Genomic DNA, 15,286 nt, shown 5'->3' with positions numbered 1-15,286 from the left:
GCCTTTTCCCACTGGAGCCCTGATCCAGCTCCAGGGCAACAGCACAGGAGGGACCTGGAGCTGATGGAGCGAGGCCAGAGGAGGCCATGGAGCTGCTGCGAGGGCTGGAGCAGCTCTGCTCTGGAGCCAGGCTGAGAGAGCTGGGCTGGGGCAGCCTGGACAAGAGAAGGGGAGACCTGAGAGCAGCTGCAGTGCCTGAAGGGGCTGCAGGAAAGCTGGAGAGGGGCTTGGGACAAGGGATGTAGGGACAGGCCAAGGGGAATGGCTTGAACCTGCCCAAGAGAGGGGAGACTGAGCTGAGCTCTGAGGCAGAAGCTGTTCCCTGTGGAAGGGGTCCCATGGCAGGGGTTGGAGCTGGAGGAGCTTTAAGGTCCCTTCAACCCAAACCAGGCTGTGGTTCTATGACACATCCCAGTGTCCGTGGCTGTGTGGGAAGGAGGAAGAGGCCGGAGCCATCCTGAGCACCTGGTGCTTTGCTGTGCAGGAGCAGGATGAGAGCAGGGTTTGTGCTGCAGCTCCCGAGGGCAGGAGTGTGGCCACTGCCCCAGCTCCATCCCCTGCTCCCAGGCATTATAAACCCCGAGAACCTCACTGCTGCAGAGGGGAGGTCTGGAGGTGAGGAGCTGACCCCTGCAGTGGCCTAAAGCTGTGCTGCAGTGTGATCCATGGCCACAGCAGCTGCTTTCTGCTGCTGTAACGATCTCTGGCTGTCAGTTGCTGTATTGGATGTCTCAGCCCTTCAGAGCAGAATCAAAGCGCTTGTGCACACACTCGGAGATGCTTTCTGCTTACCAGCCGTGCATTGTTGTTCCATAGGAAGTGGCCTCTTTCCGAACAGATTACCCATGAATGAGGCAGCTGCTCCTCTTTGTTTTGTGTCCTCATTCACTGAGCAGCCCCATGCTCACTTCTGTGTGCGTCTCAATGTGGCCCATTTTAAAGTCTCTTTGTAGCTCTTTCTGTGCCTGTTTCTCTGATGCAGACGCTGGAGCTCTGTCAGCATCCAGACAGGATCCGTGGGAGAGCGGACCGGGATTCTCAGTGTAACAAAGCGCTGTGTCTTATCTAAGTGTGCCTTAACCAGGGTGAAGAGGTTGGGGTTAGGGGCAGCACTGGCCACACTACATCCAGGGAGCGTGTCCCATCAGTGTGCTTCATAGGACCATGGAGTTGTTTGGGTTGGAAGGGACCTTAGAGCTCACAGGGAAGAGCTTCTGCTCCAGAGCTCACCTCAGTTTCCCCTCTGGCAGGTTAAAGCCATTCTCCTTGTCCTGTCCCTTTCTATGCTTGCCTGTAGGCGCAGGAGGTGTTTTTGCTGCTTACACAGTTCCTGTAGCCCAGCACAGGCAGTTTCAGTACTTGTATTTAATTTATTAGTACTGAGAAACATCTTAACACGATAAATGAACATAATTTAGTGCCAAGTTTTATCTCAGTCCATGCTCAGTTAAATCAAGTCAAAAGCTGCTCATCCACTTGTGAAGTGAGGAATCTGCTACTGGCTCCTTGCTACAGTTGGGTGGAGCTAAAAGCTGGAATTTGGATTATGATTATCTTACATTTTATCCTGTGTGTTCGATTATAACCGCTCAGATAGATGCACAATGCACAGAGTTGCAGGGGATGTACTCAGGAAAAATCACTTTTGGTTGTAAAGTCTCTAATTCATTGCAAATTAATCTAAAGTAGCAGTAAGGAATTGATCCGGCTCAGCCTTTCTTTAGGAAAACTGCTAAGGACGATGTTGCAAACAGCATCAGCTCCATTATTCATATCCAGATCCTCTGCCAGGGATTTATCATGGTTAAAACTGGTGATTGCCCTGACTGAAATCAATCCACTTTGCTTTATCCTGCGTGGAGGCTTTAGCTTCAGGTCACTGTGCTGGAGCTGTGCCTGAAGCTGATGGGTTTGGGACTGGGATGTTCAGCTGCTGAGTGCTGTGTGACATCCCTTGTGCTGTGCTCCTTGTGCTGTGCCACATCCCTTGTGCTCTGCAGCTGCTCCAGTGGAAGGGGTCCCTGCCCGTGGCAGGGGTTGGAGCTGGAGGAGCTTTAAGGTCCCTTCCAACCCAAACCAGGCTGGGATTCCATGAATTTAAAGCTAAGTCACTATGTACAACTCGCTCTCTATATCAGGGCACTAGGGACATAGCTGACATGTGTTGTCGAGATGGGCATTTCTCTCCTTGTTCTGCGCTCTGTCCCCATAGTGGTTGCAGTGGATTCCAGGGCTCTGTAGCTCAAGGGTTCAACAGTGATTCATGGCAGGAGCTGGAGTTCTGTTTGGAGCAGCACAGGAAGGATCTCACAGACCCTCAGAGGGAATGTGCTGTGAGGAGGATCGGGAGCAGGCACAGACCGGTGCCATGCATCTTGGTTTGGAAAGAAGCCACAGGGGCAGCCCCCCTCCCTCCCCTTCCTTGTCTGTGCTTAGAGGGCAAAGTAAGCATAATTGAGCCATAATTCACACTTACTGGTAAGGAAGCCTGGCCATGGTGTGAGGGGCTCTATGTTACAGCTCTCTCCAGGCCAGAGGATCTTTATTATAGTCTGGGTTGGTGGAAAACTCTGAGATCAGCTCCGGTTTTAATGTATGGTTCCCTGTGGGTCAGCCCCAAGGGGGTTTCCTGCTGTTTCCAGCTGCTGCTGGTGTCCCTGTGCTGGCAGTGCCATGACACAGATGCCCATATGGAAGTAAACCCCTGGCATCCGTCAGCATTCCCCAAACCAGAGATGCTCAGTGACAAAAGCCCCTAAATTAGCAGGAATTTGCAGTGAAGTGACCTGAGCTGCAGAGTCACCTCCCGAACCCCCTTCTGCTCCGTTCCCACCAGGAATGCGATGCCAGGGGGGGAAGCACAGCTGAGGGAGAAGCAGCTCTGTCTGCGGAAGCTGTCACAGCTCTGTAGGGTGGAAGCAAAGTTCCTGGGAGCTCTTGAGGCCGGTTCCTCTTGTCCCATCCCTTGTTCCTTGGGAGCAGAGCCCAGCCCCTCCTGGCTCCATCCTCCTGCAGGCACTTGGAGGAGCCATCAGGTCCCCCCTGAGCCTTCTCTTCTCCATCTGAACCCCACAGCTCCCTCAGCCCTTCCCCATCTCTTGTGCTCCAGGCCCTGCTCCAGCTCCATTGCCCTTCTCTGGCCCCACTCCAGCCCCTCAAGGTCTCTCTTGCAGTGAGGGCCCCAGAACTGAACCCAGGATTCAGGTGCAGCCTCCCCAGTGCCCAGCACAGGGGCACAATCCCTAACCCTGGCCCTGCTGCACTGGTGCTGATCCAGCCCATGATGCTGGAGGCTTCCTGGCTGCCTGGGCACGAGCTGCTCATGTTCAGCTCCATCAGTCAGCACCTCCAGCTCCTTTCCTATCAGCAGTTTCCAGCTGCTCTTCCCCAGTCCTGGAGCATTGCAGGGGTTGGTGTGACCCCAGTGCAGGACCCGGCACTTTGCCTTCCTGAACCTCATCCCCTTGGCCACAGTGCATGGACCCATCCTGGCCGGACCCCTCAGCAGAGCCCTCGGTGTCTGCCACGTGCTCCAGCACAGCTGGGGCTGCTCCGTGCCCATGTGGTGCCTCCATGGAGCTCAGGATTGTCCCTGGATTTCTAGGTCACGTCTGAACAATTCCTGATGCACTTTCACACTAATGGCTCAGTGGCAGCAGCTCCGACTGATCCCATCTGCTAATGGATAACTGGGCTCATCTGAGCATGTGCCTGCAGTGATGAGCGCTCTGGGGCTGTCTCCTGTTGGACCTATTCCCTGGTCCTGCTCGTGGTCTGTGCACATCGTGTGCATGGGAGATAGAAGGGGAATCACTTCCCTGTGTGGGGCTCAGCCCCAGCTCCTCGGTGCTGTGCTCCCCCCCAGCGAGTCCATTGCCTTGTGTTATTGAGGGGTAACCCTCCCTGAGCATGCACTGGAGCAGCTCTTTGGTGCCCACGTTTCACAGCTCAGTGCCATCCATCAGTGCCTGCTGCTCCTCAGCACCAGCTCCGGGTGAGGTGACTCACAAGGGCTGTCCCTGCACGCTGCAGGATGTGACCATGCAGAGAGGGGCTGTCTGCAGGCTCCGTTCCCCACTGGTCCCACCGTGCTCTTCAGCATCCACCCCTGGCTTCAAGTTGTTTTCTGTTGTCCCAGCACTCCTCATGCTGTGGGTAGAGCCTGTGAATCACACACCTCAGCAGGTGAGTATCTGCACGGGGCTGGGGGAACAACAGCAATTAGGGTTGTGCAGGGAGCAAAGGCAGTGCAGGAAGTGAAAGGAACAGGGCTTTAAGGGGAGGAATGGGGCTGCACAGTGTGCACTGCTCTGGAACAAGCTCCCAGCACAACCGTCTCATGCTGGGTCAGGAGGTTTCTTCTGCATTAGTTGGTGTATTTGGAAGGACTTGCAGAGTTCTTCCCTGTGAGGGTGCTGAGGTGCTGGCACAGGGTACCCAGAGAAGCTGAGGCTGCCCCATCCCTGGCAGTGCTCAAGGCCAGGTTGGACACAGGGGCTTGGAGCAGCTGCTCCAGTGGAAGGGGTCCCTGCCTGTGGCAGGGGTTGAAAGCGTTAAGGTCCCTTCAACCCAAAGTAGGCTGGGATTCACTCAGTTTATGGTTTGGCATTAGATGGTGTTACACACCATGGTCCCAGGTCAGTGTCCACCACTGGCTTTGCCTTGGAGCAATGTTCCCTCCTCAGCCTTCCCCTCGTTGAATCCTCATCCTCATTTCACTTGGTTTGGTCACTCAATGCCTGCAGGGTGAGGAGTGACCCCATGGTGGTGGCTGGAAGGGGAGGTAATGGCTTGGCCATGCACTGGGGAGGCACTCATTTGCCCTATAGCTTTGCAGCAGCCTGCTCCTGGGTACTCAGTCATTGGAGATGCTGGTACATGTTTATGGCAATAGCAGGTTCTCATTTGTGATCCCAGTTTCAGTCTGGAAGATGTTGTATGAACACAAAGTTCCAGCCAGCAAATGTTCCTGTTTCTGTTTTCCTGCTTAAAGTCACATTGCAGCAGAAGCTTTTCCCCAGCTAATTGCAGACAAAAGGGAGTGCAGGAGCACTGATTTACTTTCACTAATAGCCATTAATTATTTGTAATTGCACGGCACTGCAGTGATCTATGAACACAGCTGTTGTGTTTGGTGTTTGTGTCCCTAACCTCCCTTTCTGTTGGTCACTCCAGGTTAATTCATGGGTCTGAACTGTTTCAGACTCCCTTTCATTCTTCCTGCTACTTCTCTGGTATTGAAGAGTCCTAACACGAGTACATGGGCTTAAATGACTTCACGTGAGCCCTTCTTTGGTGTAATCCCTCTACAGTGCAGCTCCAGGCCCAAGACCCAAATCAATGACATGATCTATCAGTGTTTTCCCAACATAACTCATCACATTGACACTTCCTTGTCACCCTGGTTATCCTGGGCAAGGAGGTCACTTGCTGCTAGGGAGGTCAGAGCACAGATTGCTGTCCCTGCCGGTGGAAGGGATGTTTCTGCTGCTGTCTTTGCTCCTCACCTGCTCTCTCTATGAGCTTCACACGGTGCCAGGCACTGCTGGTGTAAGGACACTTATGCAGCTGTTGGTACCTGGCACAGCTCAGCCTGAGGCTCAGAAGCTGCTGTGGGATCTGGGCTCTGGTTCAGCACAACTCACTGTGCAGGACTGAACTTCATTCACAGCACAGAGCTTTAAGCATCGTGGAGCCCATTGGATCCTCCCATTTGAACCTCTCCTGTTTGTACCAGACATGTGCTGGTGGAGGGATGAAGCAGCCGTGTCCTGTCTCCCAAAGGATCAAGACCTGGAGCTGTGCTGATGCTTTCTCTTGGAGTTGTCCTGGCCCAGGCCTGAGCTACATGTTTGCACTTGCTGGCATTTGAGGAGCTAAACCTAAATGCTGTTTCTTCCCACTGCTACTGCTTGTTGTCAGGCACAGGTTGATCTGGGGACTGGTGCTCCAAGTGAAGCTAAGCTGGTGCTGGATGGGGGTCACTCCCCACCTCTGTGATCTGACAAAGTGGATTTTTCCATAACATTCCTTTTTCTCTCTCCCTTCCTCCTCCCCCAGCCCCTTATTGATCGTAAATGTTTTTTTATTGCTGGTAAATCCATTCCTGATTTGCTGTCTCATGTGCAGGTCAGTATCAGGCATCACAACTTGGGTAGTTCCTCTCTTCTACTGAGTATGTGTGTACAGACCAGTTTTTGCTGAGTCTCATCTCTCTGTCCAGGAACATGTTGCACATTGTGGAATAGCCTTTAATAGTGTACACTGGATGGTATAACAACCTGCTCATTGAGGGTGCAAGCTTTAGTAGTGCCACCTTCTTCTCTTTCAGTATCTTTGCTGTTTGATGACCCCAGATGCTCTCTGACCTCATTCCTCTATGCTTTGAACAGTATCTCCTATGGTTACTATACATTTCCTCAGCCCTCAGCTGATGTGATGCTGCCATATCCATGACAGTTCTGATTAATTCCAATCATGCAAACCAGATGTCACAAAGCACCATCAATCAGCGCCTCCAGACCATGGCATCCAGGCTATTGCCATGCCCCAGTGATTTGATGGTTCTCACTAGAATGAAACCTTCTGTCAGTCTGTTAAAAGTCAGCTTCTCCTGATGGTCCAGTTTCAATAAACCAGCCCAGAAGTGCCTCTGGCCTCTAGTTTGCTGCGACCACTGCAAATGTGGCCTGACATTCACAGCTCATTGGCATCCTTCAAGCCTCGATTGAGTAATTCAACAGCCCAACAGAATCATCCTGCTCCTGCCTGGTACTGGTCAATTGATGTGAATTTGGACTTTGCTTTTCAGATATCCATTGCTTTCCAGAATTGAGTGGAATGTAATGAGTGGAAGGAAGCATGGAGGGGTAACAGAGAAGGCAGCGAGTGCCTGGAACTGGGACATGCTGGGATGGCAGCAGCGTGTGCTGGGATGGCAGCAGTGTTTGCACAAGAGCAGAGAAAAGCCATGTAGGAGATGCCAGTGGACAAATCTCTTTCTAGCCAGGGAGTGCAAGAGTCTCTTGTTCTGCTGCAGTGTTCAAAGCCAGGCTGGATAGTGCTTGGAGCATAGCAGAAGGTGTCCCTGCCCATGGCAGGGGTTGGGACTGCTTCCAACACAAACCAGTCTGGAATTCTGTGATAAGATCATGAAGATCCATAAGGACCTAAGCTAACATTAAGTCCTGAGTTCTTTCATTAACAACCTGACCCATAAAGATCTTATGGATTGATCCTGATCTTTATGGACCAGGTTGTTAGAACCTGTTAGAAATAACTGGCTTGCAATATGCTAAGTATAAAACTACAGAGGCAGGAGTAAATCTATTACCTCTGAATGAATTTGGCTGTAATTAAAGCAGTAGTGAAGTTATGGATGAAGATGTCAGCAAGCTGCCATGAACAAGACTGGACTAAAGTAGAGCCTGTCTGACCCAGTATGATCCCCAGCAGTGGCCACAGTGGCTCAGGAGGGCACTTCCTGCAGTTCCCTTCCCCCCTGCTCCTGTTTCGATTGGTTTTGCTTTTGGGTTTTGAAAGGCTCCATCCTCATCTCCTCTCCTTAGGCATGTGAAGCAAGTTAGACCTGAGCCCATGAAAACAGACTGTCTTTTAATTGATGCAGATGTCGAGTTTGGCCGGTAGCTAAGGACCAATGGCACATCTAGAAACCAGGGAGCAGGGTCCTGGGGAGGACATGGGATTTGGCTGTCTGAAAGGAGTGGAGAGGTCAAAGTCAACTGGACCCACAGTAATGACAGCACTGCTGTGATGCATGGAGATGGAAGCAGGTGGATGGGGGTGAGGTGAGGACTGTATGTCTGTCTCTGACAGCTGGGAGACAGATACTGGAATATTGCCTCTGGCTCTGCTCCTGCGCTCTCTGAAGTGTGTTTGGGATTAAAGAGGGTGCTGAAAGAGCAACAGAAATCATTTGAGATCTGGTGAAATGCATTATGAGCATCAGCCTCTTCTTCTTGCCCTCAAAAAGACTGAGCAGTGACAGTGTTAAATGGAGCTACTCTTGTGGCCAGAAAATGAGCACTGAGGAGCTCTGAGCATCACAGAGAAACAAGATATAATGATTGTATCCGAAGTTTAAACAAGGGAAATGGAATGAGGACTCAGACAAACCTCGTTTCATTGAGGATGGGTGTTCACTTATTACCTTACCCAAGGAGGGAGTGTGGTTTCCATCATGGAATGTTTTAGACTCAAGCTGAGTGCTTGTCAGGAAAGTGGGGTCTAATTCAAGTACTTGAGTTCAACACGGGAGTCACTGGTTGGACCTGATGAGGCAGTGATGCTTCTGATGCAGGGTGATTGTTCGGACCCTCTTGGCTTTAAGTTTGCTGGACCAGGGCCCTGTTGAGTATGTGCTATGCAGGCAGCTGCAGTTTGCTCTTGCTGGTTTCCTCCATTCTCTACTCAAACTTGATCTCATTTGCTCTTTAATGCTGAGTTCTGTACCTGTTTTGCATGTGTTTATTAGGACCTGTCCATCCAACTGCATGTCTGTCTTTATGCTGGATGAACAGAAGATCTTGCTCCATCCTTTCCAGAAGGACCTTTGCTCTTTGTGGCAGGTTTTCAGTCCTAGATAGAGTTAAAGCCTTCCAGGCCCTCACTTTCCAAGTGAGCATGGGTTAGACATGTAGCTTGTGTTGTGGTGTTGCAATGAGCCAAGCAGGAATCATTCCCAGGTCTCTGAAGGTAACAGCAATCTCTTTAACCTGTCTTGGGCTCTTCGTGAGGTCAGCTTGATTTATAGGTCCAACACCTCTGGATGTGTATGGGGAGCTCAGCAGCTGGATGGAGCTGGCTGGTGACTGTGCTCCTCAGCAGCCCCATCCTTGCAGGTGGCCAATAGTAAAGCTGTTGTAGCTGTGGGTGAGAGGGAGGGTTGTCCTGAACCACTCAGAGTTAATCAGGACTCTGGTCTCTTTAAACATTCATTTCAAGCTGTGTTTGGATCAGAGGCAGCTGCTCCTGGCTGGGGTGACTGGAGGATAGGGATGCTTGTCACTGCCAGCGCTGCTCGAGGGTTGTACTATGGGCTCTTGGACCTGTTGTTTGAGCAGCAGTAGCTGGATGGTGTCTTGTCTGGGCAGCAGATGCTGGGGGTGATGCAGCCATCCCCTTCATGCTGGCTCACGAGCAGCTGGAAAACCCATGGAGCCACATACGTTGTTATCTGCAGCCCGTAAGTGCAAGAGGTGCCTTCCTGCTGCATGCCGAGAACCTCCTCTGCTCTTTGTCTTGTTTCCTTCTGGTGGAGGCAGACCTCGCAGTGTGGCACTGAGCACCTCGGAGCTGATCTAAGCCCACAAATTCCTGTTGTGTTGCTAGCACACACAGTGCTGGCTGAGCCAGACCCGGGTGGCCTCTTGCCAACACCCAGCGCACAGAAACCTCCATTCAAACACAGAGCAGTGGTTGCCCTGCCCTGGGCCCTGCAGAGCCCTGGACCATGGGCATGAAGGGAAACAAGTCACAACAGGGATGTTCAACCCGTCCCATGGTCCCTGTGCATGGGGGCTGCTGCTGTCTCCCAGCCCCTGCCTGCACAGGTGTGAGGGGCTGGGCTGGGAGTGCTCCTGCTCCAGGTGGTTCCTGGTCAGGGCTGGCCCTTGGCTCTGATCCCTTCTCCCAGCAGCATGGGAGCACTGGGACCTGCTGGAGTAAGGCCATGGAGCTGCTGCAAGGGCTGGAGCTCTGCTCTGGAGCCAGGCTGAGAGAGCTGGGCTGGGGCAGCCTGGACAAGAGAAGGGGAGAGCTGAGAGCAGCTCCAGTGCCTAAAGGGGCTGCAGGAAAGCTGGAGAGGGGCTTGGGACAAGGGATGTAGGGACAGGCCAAGGGGAATGGCTTGAACCTGCCCAAGAGAGGGGAGACTGAGCTGAGCTCTGAGGCAGAAGCTGTTCCCTGTGAGGGTGCTGAGGCACTGGCACTGGGTGCCCAGAGCAGCTGTGGCTGCCCCATCCCTGGCAGTGCTCAAGGCCAGGTTGGACACAGGGGCTTGGAGCAGCTGCTGCAGTGGAAGGGGTCCCTGCCCGTGGCAGGGGTTGGAGATGGAGGAGCTTTAAGGTCCCTTCACCCCAAACCGCTCTGGGGGTCTGTGATGCTGTGAATTTCACATGCTGCAGGGGACCAGAGGTGTCTGTCCCCGTCCATAGGAAGCATTCACTGCTGGAACCGCTGCTGGAGGGGCTGAGCTTTTAACAAGTAACTGAGAATCATGTGTATAATTGGAGGAGACCCAACAGAATCCCAGGGAAAGGTGAACAAGTTCCTTGGGTCTGTTTCACACGCAGCGCCTGTCCCTGTACCTTTGTCCCTATAACCTGGTGCCCAGTGCAGGTGCCTGGCTCAGTGCTGCAGCCCTTCCTGCTCCTCTGCACACTCCTCGTGTGGGTTTGTCCTCTGCTCACCTTTGTCTTCTTTCCCTTTACCCCTTTCCTGTTTCTGTTGTTTCCTGCAGGCAGGAGCCCCAGCCCTGCCGGGATGGGGAGGATCTGGATGTGCTGCCAGCTCAGCAGTGTCACAGCAGCCCTTGCTGCATCCCACCATGGTCCCCATGGGATGCTGCTGCCGAGCTCCCATGTCAGGAAACCTCCCTGCTTGACCTTCACCTCTGCTTACTCTGGCATTTGTGAGGGATTCAGAGGAGCACATCCTTGCTCCTAGGTCTTTATGGCAGCAGGGACCTTGCTGCAGGCGCTCTGCCCATGCACGCGTGTGCTGTGAGCAGGCCAGTGTGTTCTGGTGGTCACAGGTTTCAGTGAGGGTGACTCCACAGAACACAAGCACGTTTGGAGTGTGGGGTGTGTGTTACAGCTCCTGTTGCATCCTGTGTTCCTGAGATGGAGCACAGGTTCTGTGCCTGACCCATGGAGCTGCTCCTGGGTACCAGCATCTCCTGCCTGTGCTCTGCTCCTGGGTACCAGCATCTCCTGCCTGTGCTCTGCTCCTGGGTACCAGCATCTCCTGCCTGTGCTCTGCTCCTGGGAGGGTTTGCACTGGCTGGAGGCGATGGGCACCACTTGCAGTTGTGTGTTCACATCCAGTGTGCTCTTGCACCTAAGGGGCACCTTTATTCCCTCATTCCTTGTCTGTGGCCCCTTTGCCTTGGCATCGATGGATGGCGAACAATGAGGAACCCATCCTGCCCCACGAGGAGCCCATCCTACCCCAGGGCTCCTCCCTGGTGCCCCTCCTGCCTCTCCTGCTTGGCCTCACCCCCCATCCACCTCCCCTGTGGGTGTCAGTGGTGCTGACTCCAGTCTCTGTGATTCCGCATGTGTTGTGCAGGATTGTTCTCGATGCTGTTCCCATTCACAGGAGCTCCAAAGGACATCGTGTGATAAAGGCTCCATTGGTTTGGCTGCTTCATCTTTCTGTGGGGGCATCTCAGAGGCTGTTTGTTCATTTGTGCCATACATCTGCCCAGAGCCTCCCATGTGATGTTACGAAATGCGCTCCCTGCTGCCTGCGAGCACATTCATTACCTTTTCAGCTGCTCCTCTTTAATTTCCTTTCAACTCTTTCTCATTCGTGTGCTCCCTGATGAAGAATTTTGGGCTTTTTTTGCTCTTAAGGGGTTGTTGAATGTCAGTTCTTTATTGTCATTATTGCACTTGAATAGATTGAATATTGAATAGATCTTGTCTGTCACCCTGCGCACTGCTGAGGGTTGAATCTGGAGCTCTATGCTGGTTCTTCCTTCAGGAAGCAGGAATCCAGGCTGTAAAAGTGGAGGAGCTGGACCATTTGCTGTCAGGAGTTCCTCTGTCGTGCTCAGAGCTTGCAATGGTACAGGAGAAATTACCCCTTGTAACTGCAAACCAGGGCGAACAACTCATTCTGAGTGATGCTTTCACCCCACCTGGCTCTGGGACCTGCCCCAGGTCAGGGTGGGCTCTGTGGGTGGGGGTACCATGCTGTGCCATGCCATGCTGTGCCATGCCATGCTGTGCCATGCTATGCTGTGCCATGCCATGCTGTGCCATGCTGTGTGCCAAAGGAGGGGGCAGACACCTCCCCTCTGCCTGCAGGTTTGGGATGGAACAAGGCAATTTGGGTCGCTTTAAGTCAGTATTGATTTGAGTGTCAGGGGGGCAGTGGCTGCAGGGGGGCACGGCAGGGGCAGGGAGGGTTCCCTTTGCCCCCAGCACAAACCCAGGAGCACAGAATGGGGCTGAGGGCTGCGGCTTTGGGGGTGAAACACAAAGAAACAAAGCTGGAGGGGAGGATGGGTCAAGCACTAACCCAGGAGCTGGGAGGGGATGGGTGCCTGCCATGGGGACAGGCTGTGGTCCATGGTGTTTCCTGCCCTCCAGCACCAATGTGGGGCTGGTGGCTCTGCCAGGGCAGGATCTACAGCCCCGGCCCTGCAGCCAGCCTGGAGCACGGTGGGAAGCGCAGCGTGGAGGTGATGGGATGTGGGTATTGGATCCTCTGGAGGAAGGGAAACTGGTTACAGTGCTGGGAAACCTGCTGTGGTCACAGAGTCAGGTGGGGAACGGTGACTTCCCATTCAGGAGGCAGAGGGACCTTCTCCATTCCTTCCAATGGGAAGACCTCAGTGGATGCCTTCAGCTCCTGTCAGGGCTCACGATGCTGCTGCCCATCCCTGTGTTGTCTGCACACCTCTGAGCTCCACAGTGGAGAAGGCAAAAGACTTTACACCCACTGGGGGTTTTTAAGTGAAGTTTTGCTATTTTACTGTTATTAGGCCATAAAATATTCTTTGGTGCTTCTCAACAGGATGTTACAACATGGAGTGTTCCCTGAGCCCCACAGAACACATTGAGGGGGTGGGAGAACCGCTGAGCTCATCCTTCCCTGACCCTTCTTTTCTTCTCTTCCTGTAGCTCACTGACATGGAAGAGATGGTGACTGTCCCATTTATTCTTCTGCTTGTTCCTACTGTGACAGGTCCTGGCAGGAGCTGAGGCCCTTGGTGATGCTGGTCTCTAATCACCCTGTGTGTCTGTCCACAGAAGTGTCTACGGTTGAATCCTGATGTTCCCGTGTGGGTTTCCAAGCAGCGCATCCTGTGCACATTGAACCACAGCCTGAAGGATGTTCTCAACTATGGGCTCTTCCAGCCGGCCTTCAACGGCCGGGCTGGGAAGTTTCTGGATGAGGAGCGCCTGCTGAGGGAGTACCCCCTGAATCCAGACACTCCTGTTCCCTACCTGGAGGTACCCACCTTCTGTGTGCTTTGCTCTTTAAAATGCACATCTATCTATCTACATATGGACATACATATTCATGTACATATATGTTTATGTAAGCATGTAGGGCTTCTCTGCTCCCTGTAGTCTCTATAGGCACCTCAGTTATCAATGCCCACTGTTCCCTCCCCCCTCCTTTTCCCCATTGCTGGGAGCACAGGATCCCATGTGGGTGTGTGTTTACTCCTGGAGAACTCACTGAGGGAAAGCCAAGGCAAATGCTCTGAGTGTTGGTTGCTCGTGACTGCTCAGAGCTCCACATCCTCCATCCCAGCCTCCGGAGCAGCATCCTGCTTTCCTGGCCCTGTGGTCACAGTTCCTTCCCTTCTAGTGCCTGTGGGTGCCAGGGGGGATTGCAGGAGAAGGAAAGTCAGACTCATAGGTACAGAGGGAAAATCACAGGGGATGACCTGTTCTGATTTCTGTTCCAATTGACTACAACAGACATTAACTGAACTCACTCTGTATTTACAACCACCAATAGGCTTTACCTTGGGCTAGGATTCAGGTGACCACAGGTAGGGGTTTATCCTTCAGAGACCTGCAGCACTTCTTGGGCTCCAGTGCCTGTCACTGTGGGCATCTCCACTGACTGCAATGGGACTTCACTTATCCGCACGTGGACTTCTAAACGCAGGGATCTTGTGCTATATTTTGCCCACAAAGTCTCTTTAGGAGGCTTTACGCATTTAAGCTTCACAAGCTCTTATACATTCAAGTGTGAGTGCTGTTATTGCACCTAATCCTGACTAATTTGGGAAGAAAGTGCAGCACAATTTCTGAGCAAACTAACATTTAATGTCGACAAAAACATTTGGAACAACATTAGGAATGCTTGCAAATAAACCTCCGAGGTAGCAAATCCCTCAATGTTCCTTATACAGGCTTTAATGCTTTGGTTTTGTGTAATGCAGCATCGTGTCCACACTTGGTGTCTTAGCACACACATCTGAATGCAGACTTGACACAGGTATTTGCTGTGTGTCATTTGGTTCTTCATAACTTGCTCAGAGTGGCAGTGGAGCACTGGAGCATCCTATTGGAAAACCAAATCCAGAGTCTAGTTTACAAGACATGAATCCTGGGCTGACACCACTGAGGTGTCCTGAAGCAATGATAGATGAACCCTCAGGCTGGCAGATGAAGGTAATCACATCAGTGAGGGCTTTGGGGACATTGACAAGGGAATGGCATTAAAGCAGGTATGTGCAGTAGTTCCCTGGAGAGTGAGGATGCTGGTGCTGCTGGGAGCCAGGGAGAGCTGCAGGATTCCACATTCCTTTATCAGGATACAGCAGCTGCAGCCCAGTGTGTTTGTGAGCAAGGAATGTGCAGCCCAGGGGTCTACCTGCCATCTGCTGAGATCCAGTCACCCTGTGTCTGGGGGTATTGGCTGTATCCCATAATATGTTATTGGGGTTTATCTGCTATCACTATGTCCTCCTCAGTGGGGTAGTTACTTTGCTTGCAGGCCAAGAACACGTGTGTGTTCTCCCCATCACTGATCTTGCACATTCTGTGCACACACCTTGGGAATGAGACCTGGAAGTTCTTGTGTCTGTTTGTCCTCTCTGCATCGACCTGGTCCATGGGCAAAGTAATCTGGGGCTGGGAATGAAGAGGAGCCACTGGAGGATGCTTCATGGCTGCACAGGGATGCACAGAGATCCTGACACTGGCAGCATCTGCCAAGGCCCAACTGATGTCTGTACATCAGTGTCTGTACATGGGCAAGACAGCTTTTACCTTAGAATGACTGGAAAAGGGAGAAGTTGTGTGAGAAAACATCTGCCCAGTGCAGTCTGTGATAGACTGAAAGTGTGCTGGTGTTTTGCTAGCATTGAAAAGTAAGTGGGATGATCTTAGTAACTGCAGTCCAAAGATAACGTGGTGTCAGTCCCAGCTGAACTAATGAGACGCTGATGGAGGATTAAGTTCATAGTAACTGCAAATCTCGGAGTACAATTCATGCATTGAGGGAAGATAGTCAAACAAATCCAATTTTGTTCTTTAAGGAACTTGTAATTCTGCTTGGTGGAGATAACCAG

General features: G+C 52.4%; 1 protein-coding gene across 1 annotated transcript in view; it reads left to right on the top strand.

The window, feature by feature from the left end:
- SHANK3 (SH3 and multiple ankyrin repeat domains 3) overlaps nucleotides 1-15,286 on the top strand; it is a 288,859-nt gene that overhangs the window by 5,918 nt on the left and 267,655 nt on the right. The window contains exon 2 of the mRNA XM_034063065.1: nucleotides 13,002-13,205. Within this exon, the coding sequence (XP_033918956.1) occupies nucleotides 13,002-13,205 (204 nt within the window). The remainder of the gene's footprint in view (nucleotides 1-13,001; nucleotides 13,206-15,286) is intronic.

The sequence above is a fragment of the Melopsittacus undulatus genome, chromosome 5, assembly GCF_012275295.1.
Source record: "Melopsittacus undulatus isolate bMelUnd1 chromosome 5, bMelUnd1.mat.Z, whole genome shotgun sequence".
Classification (NCBI taxonomy): Eukaryota; Metazoa; Chordata; class Aves; order Psittaciformes; family Psittaculidae; genus Melopsittacus; species Melopsittacus undulatus.
Note: the sequence above shows the minus strand (reverse complement) of the source record. Positions and strands in the feature narration are given on the sequence as shown.